The sequence below is a fragment of the Babylonia areolata genome, chromosome 13 (assembly GCF_041734735.1).
Source record: "Babylonia areolata isolate BAREFJ2019XMU chromosome 13, ASM4173473v1, whole genome shotgun sequence".
In the NCBI taxonomy this organism is placed as follows: Eukaryota; Metazoa; Mollusca; class Gastropoda; order Neogastropoda; family Buccinidae; genus Babylonia; species Babylonia areolata.
In genome coordinates this window covers 21,714,349-21,727,815 of record NC_134888.1, presented here as the reverse complement: position 1 = coordinate 21,727,815, position 13,467 = coordinate 21,714,349, and the positions used below count along the sequence as shown (strand labels likewise).

Below are 13,467 nucleotides of genomic sequence, written 5' to 3'. Positions count from 1 at the left end.
TTGAGGAGTCCCGTGTCCCGGAGTGGTGCCATGACCTTGGGTAGAACCGTGGCCTTGAGGGCCTCCATGACCATGAGGACCTCCATGACCTTGATGTGAACTATGTCCTTGAGGAGTGCCATGTCCCTGAGGGGCGCCGTGACCTTGGGGAGGTCCCTGATGTTGCGAGATGGTGGTGTGTGTGTGAGGAGCGTGTGAGGAGGAGGAGGAGGAGGAGGAGGAGGAAGAGGAGGTGGGGAATGACGCCCTGGGGCCGTCACAGTCCTGCTCTGTCTTGATGGCCTTGGGCTGACCCATGGCCGACTGGAAAGACATGGTGGGAAAGCTGGCATTGCTGAAGCTGGTCAAGGCAGTGAAAGCATTGCTGCTGCTACTGGTCGCTGAATACGACGAAGATGATGAAAATCCACACAGCGCCGACGACGACGACGATGAAGATGCAGACGACGAACACAACAACGGCTTTTCGGACATGAAGGCCTGACCGAGCGGGCCCATGCTTCTGCTGTGAGACTGGGGGAAGTACTTCTTGTCGGAGGTCAAGGCCATTTTGCTGTCGTAGGCCGCCCGGCTGGGGAAGAGCCTGTCCAGTCCGGAGAAGGCGAGGGCCTGACTGTGGGGGGGCAGGGAGGTGGGGCCCATCTTGTGCGACCAGTTTCGGGAGAACTTGGAGCTCCCCGAGGAAGGAGCATAGCCGCCCTGGGGGTTGCGGGGCAGGGACAGCCTGCCAGGAGCGATCAGGCCTGTCTCGCTCTTCACCCACGTTTTGGCAGCGGGGCCGGGGTTCAAGGCCATAGCGGGCATCTTCTCGCCCAGCACCCGGCACGCGCCGCCCTTTGACCCGGACCCGCCCTGCTTCAGCCGACACTTCTCCTTGACGTCCCCTTTCTTCTCATCCTCACCGTCCTCAGGCGGACAACGTCATGTCCCCCATGTGACGTACCAAGGCCGCCTCGCCGTCCATCGGCAGTTCCAGAAGCGCTGAGGAGGGGTGCGATGAAGAGGTGGAGGAAGAGGAGGACGAGGAGGAGGAGGTCAAAGCCAAGGCCGCCTTGGAGGAGGAGGAGGAGGAGAAGGAGTAGGAGGAGGAGGAGGAAGAGGAGGAGGAGCGGCGCCCGAGCAGCTCCAGGTTGAGGTCGGCTTTGCGGAGCGCGGTCAGGGCGATGAAGGTGACCTTGTCGGCCTCGTGCAGCTGGGAGTGGCCGGCCCTGGTGACGACGCTGCCCTCCAGGAGGCGCTGCACGGCCTCCCCACTCAGCGTCACCACGTCGGCCCGCAGGCACGGCGTCAGCGACAGCAGGTGCTTGTGCGAGATGCGCAGGTGCCTGGCCAGGTCGTCCTGAAGCACCATTGTTTGGGGGTTGCTGCAAAATAACAACAATAATATATATATATATCAATCACACACACACACACGTAGAGACCGCCCCCCCACCCACATACATAGACTCACACACATACACATCGTTCGGGGCGGCACACCCCCACCCACATACATAGACACACATCGTTTGGGGCGGCACACCCCCACCCACATACATAGACACACACACACACATCGTTTGGGGCGGAACAACCCCATCCACACACACACATCGGTTGGGGACTGCTGCAAAATAACAACAATAATAGTAATAACATAAAAACAACAATAACATTAACCACACACATACGCGCACGTAGAAACGGGCACACACACACACACACGTACACGTCTAATATCACTCTCAATGAAAAGACATAAAATCACTGAGCAACAACAACAACAGCACACACACACACACACACACACACACACACAGAGACAAACACCCACGAGTTAACCACTAAACATTTCAGACATATTGATAAGGATAACGCGGAATAACATAATGCACTGACTCATTAAACACATACGTTAAAAGACAACGTCAGATGAGACAATGCACTGCCGTAAGCCAATAAAAAAAAAAAAAAAAGTCCGCGATTTCTCACACACAAAAACATATTTCATTATGCAAGCACAATGCAAATAACAGCCCTCTTCTTTCTCTTCGTTGTTTCTGTCTGATGCTCGGAACAGTCTTCGCACGAGACACACACACGCACGCACGCGCTCGCGCGCGCACGCACATACAAGCGCGCGCACACACATACAAAGCACGCTTTATCCTCCCCACATTCCAAAACTTCCTTTCTCCAAACCTGCTGTCTTCCTGCCCTCTTTCTCTTTCTCTCTTCCCCCCTCTCTCTTTCTCTCTTCCCCCCTCTCTCTCTTTCTTTCTCCCCTTCCCTCTCTACCTGTCTGCCTTTCTCTCTCTTCCCCTCTCTCTTTCTCCCCTTCCCTCTCTACCTGTCTGCCTCTCTCTCTTTCCCTCTCTTCCTGTCTGCCTCTCTCTCTTTCCCTCTCTTTCCCCTTCCCTCTCTACCTGTCTGCCGCTCTCTCTCTTTCCCCTTCCCTCTCTACCTGTCTGCCTCTCTCTCTTTCCCTCTCTTCCTGTCTGCCTCTCTCTCTCTTTCCCTCTCTTTCTCTTTCCCCTTCCATCTCTACCTGTCTGCCTCTCTCTCTTTCCCTCTCTTCCTGTCTGCCTCTCTCTTTCCCTCTCTTTCCCCTTCCCTCTCTACCTGTCTGCCTCTCTCTTTCCCTCTCTTTCCCCTTCCCTCTCTACCTGTCTGCCTCTCTCTCTTTCCCTCTCTTTCTCCCCTTCCCTCTCTACCTGTCTGCCTCTCTCTCTCTATTCCCTCTCTTTCTCTTTCCCCTTCCCTCTCTACCTGTCTGCCTCTCTCTCTCTCTTTCCCTCTCTTTCTCCCCTTCCCTCTCTACCTGTCTGCCTCTCTCTCTCTTTTCCCTCTCTTTCTCTTTCCCCTTCCCTCTCTACCTGTCTGCCGCTATCTCTCTTTCCCCTTCCCTCTCTACCTGTCTGCCTCTCTCTTTCCCTCTCTTTCTCCCCTTCCCTCTCTACCTGTCTGCCTCTCTCTCTCTATTCCCTCTCTTTCTCTTTCCCCTTCCCTCTCTACCTGTCTGGCTCTCTCTCTCTTTTCCCTCTCTTTCTCTTTCCCCTTCCCTCTCTTTCTCTTTCCCCTTCCCTCTCTACCTGTCTGCCTCTCTCTCTTTCTCTCTTTCCCCACTCTCTCTTTCTCTCTTCCCCCCTCTCTCTCTCTTTCTTTCTCCCCTTCCCTCTCTACCTGTCTGCCTCTCTCTCTTTCTCTCTTTCCCCACTCTCTCTTTCTCTCTTCCCCCCTCTCTCTCTCTTTCTTTCTCCCCTTCCCTGTCTACCTGTCTGCCTTTCTCTCTTCCCCTCTCTCTTTCTCCCCTTCCCTCTCTACCTGTCTGCCTCTCTCTCTTTCCCTCTCTTTCTCCCCTTCCCTCTCTACCTGTCTGCCTCTCTCTCTCTTTCCCTCTCTTTCTCTTTCCCCTTCCCTCTCTACCTGTCTGCCTCTCTCTCTCTTTCCCTCTCTTTCTCCCCTTCCCTCTCTACCTGTCTGCCTCTCTCTCTCTTTCCCTCTCTTTCTCCCCTTCCCTCTCTACCTTTCTCTTTCCCCTTCCCTCTCTACCTGTCTGCCTCTCTCTCTTTCTCTCTTTCCCCACTCTCTCTTTCTCTCTGCCTCACTCACTCACACACACACACTTTGGTCATCGTTACAGAGTAGTAACAGTTTACGTTGACAAAGATGACGGAACCGCTACGTGGAAGTTTCACGTAATGCACACTACTACATCATCACCACTACTGCCACAAAACAACCAACCACCGCTGCTGCTGGAACACCACGACACTGACTATGCAACAACCATGGCTGTGTAATGGGGAAAAAAAAAAAAAAAAAAAAAAAAAAAAAAAATCATCGTCATCATCAACCATATCATCACCGCCGTCGTCGTCGTCGTCGTCGTCATCATCACCTGTCCAAATTGTCCGGGGGGAGTTGATAGGTGGGGATGGGCGCTGTGATGTCGTCATCAAACAGCTCCTCGACCTCCTCATCCTCGTCGGTCGGGGCGTCGGCGAACACGTCAAAGCCGTTGTCCGGGTTGCCCGTGCCGACTGCACACACACACACACACATCAGCCGGTCAGTCTTCATAATGTAACCCATCGGATAGGGGTGGGGGGGTAGTGGGGGGGGGGGGGGGGGGGCTGGGTAGATGGATGGTGGTGGTGTGGTTCGAAAGGGAGAATGACTGCCGATTTTTACCCCTTTAAAAAAAAACCTTTTCTATCCCAAATTTAATTTGACAATTTTTTTTTTTTTACAAAATCTGTGGCATGCAGATTACAATTGTGTTCCTTTTTTTTTTTTTTTTTTTTTACATGTATGTATTTAAAGTGAAAATTGCTGTCATCTCAGCCGTTTAATCATGTGTGTGTGTGTGTGTGTGTGTGTTAGTGTGAGTGTTGGGGTGTAACAGTTGTAGTATTGATAGTATGTTACTTTGTGAGTTTTATAAAACTATAAAGCGCTATATAAAAATAAAACATTATTATTATATTATTATAATCCAGCAGATCAGTTAGCATGCTCAATCCACTGAGTCAGTCAGTTTGGTTGGTCAATAGATCAATCCAGTCAGTTTACCAATCAGTCGTGTACCAGAAAGTTCGGTCAATCAAATCAGCCAATTGATTCACCTAAACAGTCAAATCAGGTCAATCCATCAAATCAGTGTGTCAATCTTTTTTTAAATTTTTTGTGTTGTAATTAACATTTTAATTTTTTTTCTTTTACATGTAGACAAATATGCAACAACAAAAAACAACAATTTCACACCATATACCATTGTAATAAACTATAGACATTAATAATAATAAGCAAAATAGGATAAAGTAGACAGGGCATAAGTCAATGGATGAGTTTTGTTAGAGTCAGCAACGACAGTTTACCCCTGAATTAATCACATCAATCATCACATGATGATATTTATCAAACAAAAACAACAACAAAAATTTATGTGTGTCAATCATTTAAATCAAATCAGTCAGCTGGTCAGTCCGATAAATCAGATTAGTCAATCCGTCAAAGTCAGTCAGTTTGGTCGATGCATTAAATCAGTGTGGCCAATCCACCTTTCACGTGAATCAGGTCACCCACCCATCAAATCAGTCCATCAATCAATCAACTCGTCAAATAATGTTAATCAGTCTAAACCGGGGAGTCCACGAAATCAATCAATTGAAATCAATCGATGTTTTGAAAGAAAAGGTACAGGCTCTCTCTCTCTGTCTGTCTGTCTGTCTGTCTCTCTCTCTCTCACGCAATAACACGCATTCAGGTCCACAGGGACAGCAAAGGACTTTATACAATAAAAAATAACAGAACAACAAGAACAAAAAACAACAACAGAAAACAACAACTGGTTAACGGGGGGAAAGAGAGGAGAGCAGAGAGAGAGAGAGAGAGAGAGAGAGAGAGAGAGACGGGAGGGCGGAAGACAATAGAAATCAAACTCACAGTGCAGCGAATAAGAGCCGGGCATTGTCCACGGTCTCTCTTCTTCGCTCTCGTAGCCATTGAGGTCTCCAAGGTAACCTGCAACACACACACACACACACACACACACACACACGCACGCACACACGCACAAACGCACACACACATACGTATCTTTCTTTAGACACCCAAGTCAACAAAACAGCTTTTGTTTATCAGCAATGATAGTTATTCATGACCACGTAATGTAAGACAAAAATGACAAAACCACTCCATATGCTGCTGTCTTGGATACACACACACACACGCGCGCGCGCCCGCGTGTGTGTTTGTGCGTGCGTGAGTGCGCGCCTGATGAGCATGGATGGTATATCCCCCCCCACCCCCACCCCCCCGCTAATGATCAACTAGAGAAGCATCACATTTAGAAAAGAAGGGGTAAAAAAGATAATTCATAAATAATGATCAAATAGAGAAGCATCAGATGATGAAAAAAGAAAGAAAGAAAGAAAGAAGAAGAAGAAAAAAATGATAATCAATAAATAATGATTTTTTTTTTTTTGAGAAGGGGGAGACTCGTGCCGATCAATTTCTACTGCCCGACTTTCTTCCCCCCCCCCCCCCACCCCCCAAATGGACCGACTTCATTTTGTAAACCCCAGCTCCGGTCTTCGGCTCGCACTGTCATGGACACCACCAGCATCCATCCAGTCTATTTCAGCATCCCTGATGATCCCTGATTTGTTGCCAGATTCACCATCGTTAATGATGGATGATGCATCAGCACGGGGCGATGATCCTGTTGTTTTGACGGTCTCCCCCCCGGGCTCTTGTTACGGCCATTTACCCTAACGAAGGAAGGATGGAAGGGAGAAAGAAAGAAAGGAAGGAAGGAAGGAAGGAATACAGCTTGCATTACGGCTGCTCCCTTCCACCCATCCTTTTTACTTCAGTGGGAGTTGGATACCAACGTTAAAAAAAAAAGAAGAAAAAAAAAGAGGATGAAGAAGAAGAAGAAGGAGAACAAAAAAGTCATCCGTGAAATAAACACACACACACAACAAACAACAACACACACGCACACAAACAACACGCGCACACACACACACACACAAACAACAACACACACACACACAAACAACAACACATACATACAAACAACAACAACAACACACACACACACACACAAACAACAACACACACACACACAAACAACAACTCACACACACACACACAAACAAACAACAACACACACGCACACAAACAACAACAACACGCACACACACACACACACACACAAACAACAACAACAACAACAACACACACACACACAAACAACAACAACAACAACACACACACAAACAACAACACATACATACAAACAACAACAACACACACACACACAAACAACAACACACACAAACAACAACACACACACACACACACACAACAACAACAACACACACGCAAACAACAACAACACACACAACAACAACAACAACAACACACACACACAAACAAACAAACAACAACACACACACAAACCCAAAACACGTCTACGGTGTGTGAACGATACCAAATCGGTTTTTAACTCGACCGACGTCTGTGTTTCCTCTGAGAACACACTTAAAGGATTTTAAAATACCATGTATAGGATTTCTACCTGCAGAGACATCCGTCACATATTTAGTGTGTTAGCAGAACTATGTGTACATCACGACACAATCTAATATAACTTTCTACTTGTCCTGTCGACTTCATTGTGACTGTATCATTTTTACAGAATCCGGAAATCACGAAAGACATCTTCTGTGAACGACATCAGCAAAAAATTAAATCACGTCTTTTAACCCTTTCACTGCCAAACTCGCATTTATGCAGCAGCTAGGTAGAGAACCCACGTCACTGAAGGGTGACCAGATCATGGGTCTGTTATCCATGAACCTCCTGCTCATGTTCGTTGGTAGGATAGGCCATATTTTCTACACATCACAGGGAGGGGGATCCTCAGCTAGTCTTAGACACCATATTTTCTGTGTTTATATAGCACAAGGGAATTTTGAACACCAAATTGACTGGCAGTGAAAGGGTTCAGTGAGACGTACGTCACAAGGAGAGGGGTATTACCACGAGTTGATCATCTTGTTTTCGAACCAGTTCATTAGCCTTCTCAAGGACGACAAAGAGGGGGGTGGGGGAAGAAGTGTGTGTGTCCGTGTGTGTGTGTGTGTGTGTGTGTGTGTGTGTGTGTGTCTAAACATGCCGAATCCTCGTTGACAGCTATGTCCTAATCCTTTGATAATCCTTCAACGAGCGTTCACGATTTCTAACCCCTCACACGAACCAGTCAATAACACACACGCACACACACACACGCACACGCACACGCACACACACAAAGATGGATGGATGGAAAGAGGCGGGGAGAGAGAAGGAGAGTCAGTCAGACAGGTTTACGATTCGAGAAGAGATTTATATACATTATATCTACATCTCCACGCCAAATAACATCGCCCCTCTCGACATCACTTTTCCCTTCTTCCTGCTGAATTACCTCTCTCTCTCTCTCTCTCCCCGCCCACCTTCGCGTCCTCCCCCAACTCCTCATTTCCCCCCCCCCCGCCCCTCCCACCCAACCCGCTCTCTCCCCTCCCACTCCCCCACTACTACCCTTTCAGCAGAGGAAAGGAAGGAATGACCAAAGGCAGTCTCCATCGATAACCGAGGTAACGACGGCCATAACCGCTGCCCCCTCCCTTACCCCCCCCCTGCACCGCCCCCCCCCCCCCCCCCCGCACCGCCTCCCCCACCTCCCTCCCTCCCCTCCCTTAAGCCACAGCTGATCCGCGGGGGGGAGAAAAGCCTGCCTTCACGTAGGTCTCCGATTATAATAATAAAAAGCTCCAGCTCTCTCTCTCTCTGTGACGCCAGTGACGAAATTAGACCCATTATCCGCTGACGTCACTGATGACCCTCCTCTCCCCCCCTCCTCCCTCCCACCCCCACCACAACTACCCCTTCCTGCCTCCAGATACCCCTTCTTATAAACCCCACCTCCAACCCCACCTTTCTCCCCCCCCCCCGTAACCCTCCCTTCCTCCCTCCCTCCCTCCCTCCCAACTAGGACAGAGGAAACGGCTGCCAACGTCTCATGTCTCGTGTCACCATGGATACGGCAGGGCTGGCATCGTTTGGCTTGGGGACTAGGGGGTGGGGGGTTGGGGGGTTTGGGGGTGGGGTTTGGGGGGGGGGGGGCGGGGGATGATGGAGTTGATGTAGTAGGGTGGGTGTTGTTGGTGGGTTGCCGATAAGAAAGACTGGGAGATGGAGGTGCGAGGGACAGGGAGGATATGTGTGTGTGTGGGGGGCGGGGGGGAAGGGGAGGGGATAGGGTGTGTGTGTGGGGGGGTGGGGGGGTGGGCGGGGGGAAAGTGAGTCATGGGTAGGACGGAAACGTATAGGAGTACAGGGGGGGAAAGGAAAAGACATTGAAAGACGGTGATCACGGTACTGATGGCGACAGGGTTTTAGGGTGTTTTAATGATCTGATACGGTTCCCAGGGAGGGTTAGAGTACAGTTAACGACCTGTACTTCGCCGTGGCCGTGGGGGGGTGGGGTGGGGGTGGGGAGGTGAGGTGGGGGGGTTCGGAGGGTGTGTGGTGGGGGAGGGGGGGGAGTGTTGTTTACTTGACTGAAGTCAGCCGGGCTTTTATGGTTGTTAGCAGAAAAGTGTCTCTTGTCTTTTTTTTTCTCCTGTGTGTGTGTGTGTGTGTGTGTGTGTGTGTGTGTCTCGTTGCTCTTCTCAACGTTCGCACGCAATGCGCGCGTGTGTGTATGCGAATGTGTGTGTGTGTGTGTCCCCCGCACCCCCCCCACCCCCACCCCCCTACCCATCTGTCTCCCCCACCCCACATTAACCATCTCTTCACCCCACAAAATCCATCTCCCCCACCCCACACCCTCCCATTACCAATCTCTCCCCCCCACCTACTACACAAGCAGTCCCTTCTCCCCCCTCCTCCCCCCCCCCCAATAACACCAATCCCTTGAATACACATACAATAACCATTTAATCTCCCCACCCCTTATCTCCCCTTCCCCAGTACCTATACCCCCCCTAACCCCACCGCCCACTGTGTCCATCTCTTCTCCCCCCCCCCCCAGTACCTATACCCCCCCCCTAACCCCACCGCCCACTATGTCCATCTCTTCTCCCCCCCCCCCCCAGTACCTATACCCCCCCTAACCCCACCGCCCACTATGTCCATCTCTTCTCCCCCCCCCCCCTCCAGTACCTATACCCCCCCTAACCCCACCGCCCACTGTGTCCATCTCTTCTCTCTCCCCCCCCCCCCAGTACCTATACCACCCCTAACCCCACCGCCCACTGTGTCCATCTCTTCTCCCCCCCCCCCCCAACCTCCCACCACTCCCACCCATAACACCAATAACCATTAATCCTCCCCACACTAACACCCCCCCCCCCCACCTGCATCTCCCGCCCCCCCCCCCCCCCCGGCCTCAACCCCACCCCCCTACAATGCCCACCTCTCTCTCTCTCCTCGCAACACCTCCGCGGGGTGGTGGTGGTGGTGGTGGTGGTGGTGGTGTCAATGACACTGCCTGCCACGCTCTGGAGGTGCTCCAAGTCGGTGGCTCATCTTCATTCCGCATTCTTCAACATCAACCACCACAACCACCACCCCTACCTCAATCCCCCACCCCTACACCCCACCCCCAGCCTCTCCCCGAGTCACCAACGCCCCCCCCCCCCCCCCCTCCAATCACTGACCACCACAATAACCTCCTTTTTCACCCCCACCACGAACTCCCACAGACCCCCCACCCCCACCCCCCAGACGCCGCCATGCATTTTGGATGAGAAAGGTGATTGCTTGGCTTGATGTGAACGTAGGGAGGGAGGGAGGGAGGGGTGGGGGTGCGCCATTGTGGTGAAGAAGAGATGGGTGAAACAGGGGGTGGGTGGTGGGGCGTAGGAGGGGGGGGGGTAAGAGGTAGGGTCAATGGGACAGGCTAGGGTGTATGGGGTAGGGTGGGGGGCGGGGGGAGGGGGGAGGAACAGGGAAGCGATATGGGAGTGTGGGGGGGTGGGGGGTAGGGGTGGGATGGGGCGAGGAACAGGTTTCTTTCCCTTTACTTGCTCCTTCTGTCCTCACCCTTTTGTTTCGAGTCTGGACCTCCCATCCTACTCCCCCCCCCCCCACCCCCATTCTCTCACTATCTTGTCAACATCTCTCTCTCTTTCTCTCTCTCTCTCTGTCTCAACCGTAACCGTCATCTCTCTTCATTCACTCACACGTGTCGAACATCTCTCTCTCTCTCGTTTCAGAGTTCTTTGTATCTTTCCCTCTACAGACTCCTCCGAAAACTAGCCAGCCAGCCAGCCAGTGGTTGAATTCAAACACCTGTCATTCCACACAGTCGTCATTAGGGTGGTGTCATCACATCTCACACGAGCCCCGTCTCGTTCCCATGAAGACCTCTGTCCTATTCACCAGGAGCCAGTTGCATTGCTCGGTTCTAACTTTTTTGCAGCAGGTCACTCACTCACTCTCATTCCCTTGACCGCTGGGGTCGTTGGGGGGACATGAGGAAAATGTCATAGCTCGCCACGCCGTTCTGTTGGCAGCTGTCGTGAGGAGATCTGGCATCGTCTTTTTGGTCCATTCCTTGACGTTGTCGGACCAGCTCTTTCTCTGCCGCCCCCGTCTGCGCCCTCCCTCTACCGTCCCTTGCAGGATGGTTTTGGAGAGGGTGTTATGTCGTATGACATGACCAAACCATGCCATCTTCCGTCGTTTGACAGTCGCCAGCAGTGGTTCTTGGGGCCCAACAAGGTTGCTGACCAGGTTCCGCACATAGTCATTGGTCTTGTGCTCCTTGTAGGAGATGTGTAGTAGTCTCCTCAAGCATTTGGCCGAACTACGCCATTGGTCAGTTCCATTCTACACACAGTTAGCAGCGGGTTTCGACCATACCTAATAAGCTCTTCCGTCCAAGCAATGCAACTGGTTCCAGGCCCAAACTTAACACAAGAAAATCAAGACTTCCGTGTGTTGCAATGTACAACAGACAGAAAAATAGAAGGATAAATTGATGGGGGCAGGGGGAGGAGAGAGAGAGAGCAAGAGATGGACATATGGAGAGAGAGAGAGAGAGACAGAAAAAGAGACAGAAAAATAGAAGGACAAATGGGGAGACACACACGCACACACACACACACACGCACACAGAGGGACATATGGAGAAAGAGAGACAGAGAGAAAGAGACAGAGACAGAAAACCAGAGGAGAGAGAGAGAGAAAGAGAAAGAAAGACAGAGAGAGAGAGGGAGAGAGAGAGAACAGCAGACAGAGAGAGGAGGAGACAGACAGACAAACAGACAGACAGGGACACACTCAACACGCTCGCAAAGCGATTGAGTAATGGGGGGACCACCAGAAGAAGGGAAACACAAATCAGGCAGGAGGCCCCTGGTCGCCCTGCCACACACCCACAACTGCTGGCCTCATCCGCTTCTTCCCTCTCTCCTCCTCATCCTCCTCCTGGGCAGGATATAACAGGCCGGGGCACCTCCTCCTCCTCCTCTTCCTCCTCCTACCATTCCTCTTCCCGGACAGCCTCTCAATCACCCCACTTCCTCCCCACAACACCTCCCCCCGTCCGCCACCCCCCAACCCCATCTTTCCAAATCGATAGTTGTTGGCAAACGGGTCTGGACTGTTTTTTCTGTCAGCATCCGTTTCTACCTACACTTCACTCTCAAGCAGATGCAGGGGGGTGATCAAGACAGAACTTTAATTTATTCCCCCCTCCTCGCCCCTAAGCAATAAGCCCTGTAGAATAATAATACTAATAATAATATCATGAACAACAACAACAATAATAATAATAATAAGAAGAAGAAGAAGAAGAAGAAGTAGAAGAAGAAGAAGAAGCAGGAGGAGGACAAGAAGAAGAAGAAGAAAAAGAAGAAGAAGCAGGAGGAGGACAGAAATAGCATAGACAAGGACGTCCTTTGGCAGTCTCTCCCTGGCTTGCTCTCTCTTTCACTCCTCTCTCTCTCTCCCTCCCTCCCTCCCTCTTCGTGTTTAATTCCTACTTAACGCGAATAATCACTCGGGCCCTTTCGTGATATCATGTTGTGCGCACGCGCATGAAGGTATGAATAGGGGGCGGGGGGAGGGAGGGGGGGTATCTGCGCTTCGGTCGGGGAAAGTTTATACCGCCAAGGGAGAGGACTGGGCCCCGCCTTACTATTCTGAGCATGCACACAGCGAACATGAATTCAATGCCCCCTATGGCCGAAAAAGGCTACAAGATCTTTAACAAAACCTTTCGAATGTATCCCAAAAAACAACAACAACAAAAAACGAAAACAAACCAACAACACACAAACACAAACACCAACCAACCAATATTTCCTTCTTTTGTGTTGTGCTATGTTCTTACTGTCTCGATTATTTTGCTGCTGTTGCTGTTGTTGTTGTTGTTGCCGTTGGTGGTGGTGGTGGTGGTGGTAGTGTGGGAGGGGGAGTAGTTTTGAATGAGGGGCTGTGGGTTATCACTGTGTGAATTTGTTGTTGTCGTTGCTGTTGTTGTTGGAGAGGGGCGTGTACTCTTGGATGAGGGGCTGTGGGTTATCACTGTGTGAATTTGTTGTTGTCGTTGTTGTTGTTGCTGTTGTTGTTGGAGAGGGGCGTGTACTCTTGGATGAGGGTCTGTGGGTTATCACTGTGTGAATTTGTTTTGTCGTTGCTGTTGTTGTTGGAGAGGGGCGTGTACTCTTGGATGAGGGGTTGTGGGTTATCACTGAATTTTTGTTGTTGTGTTGTTGTAGGAGGGTGGTGGTGATGGTAGCCTTGGATGAGGGGTTGTGGGTGATCACTGTCTGAATTTTTTTTTATTGTGCTGTTGTAGGAGGAGGGGGCGTGGGGGGTGGGGAGGACGGGGGGGGGGGGGTAGCCTTGGATGAGGGGTTGTGGGTGATCACTGTCTGAATTTTTTTGTTGTGTTGTTGTTGGAGGGTGGTGGTG

At 51.0% G+C, this 13,467-nt stretch overlaps 1 protein-coding gene across 1 annotated transcript in view; it reads right to left on the bottom strand.

Annotated features, from left to right (window-relative positions):
- Positions 1-902: 902 nt before the first annotated feature.
- The window catches only part of LOC143289139 (uncharacterized), a 215,185-nt gene continuing 202,620 nt past the window's right edge, over positions 903-13,467 (bottom strand). The window contains exons 11-13 of the mRNA XM_076598023.1: positions 5,431-5,508; positions 3,884-4,025; positions 903-1,364 (exon numbers count right to left, since the gene is read on the bottom strand). Of these exons, the coding sequence (XP_076454138.1) occupies positions 908-1,364; positions 3,884-4,025; positions 5,431-5,508 (677 nt within the window). The 3' untranslated portion in view covers positions 903-907. The remainder of the gene's footprint in view (positions 1,365-3,883; positions 4,026-5,430; positions 5,509-13,467) is intronic.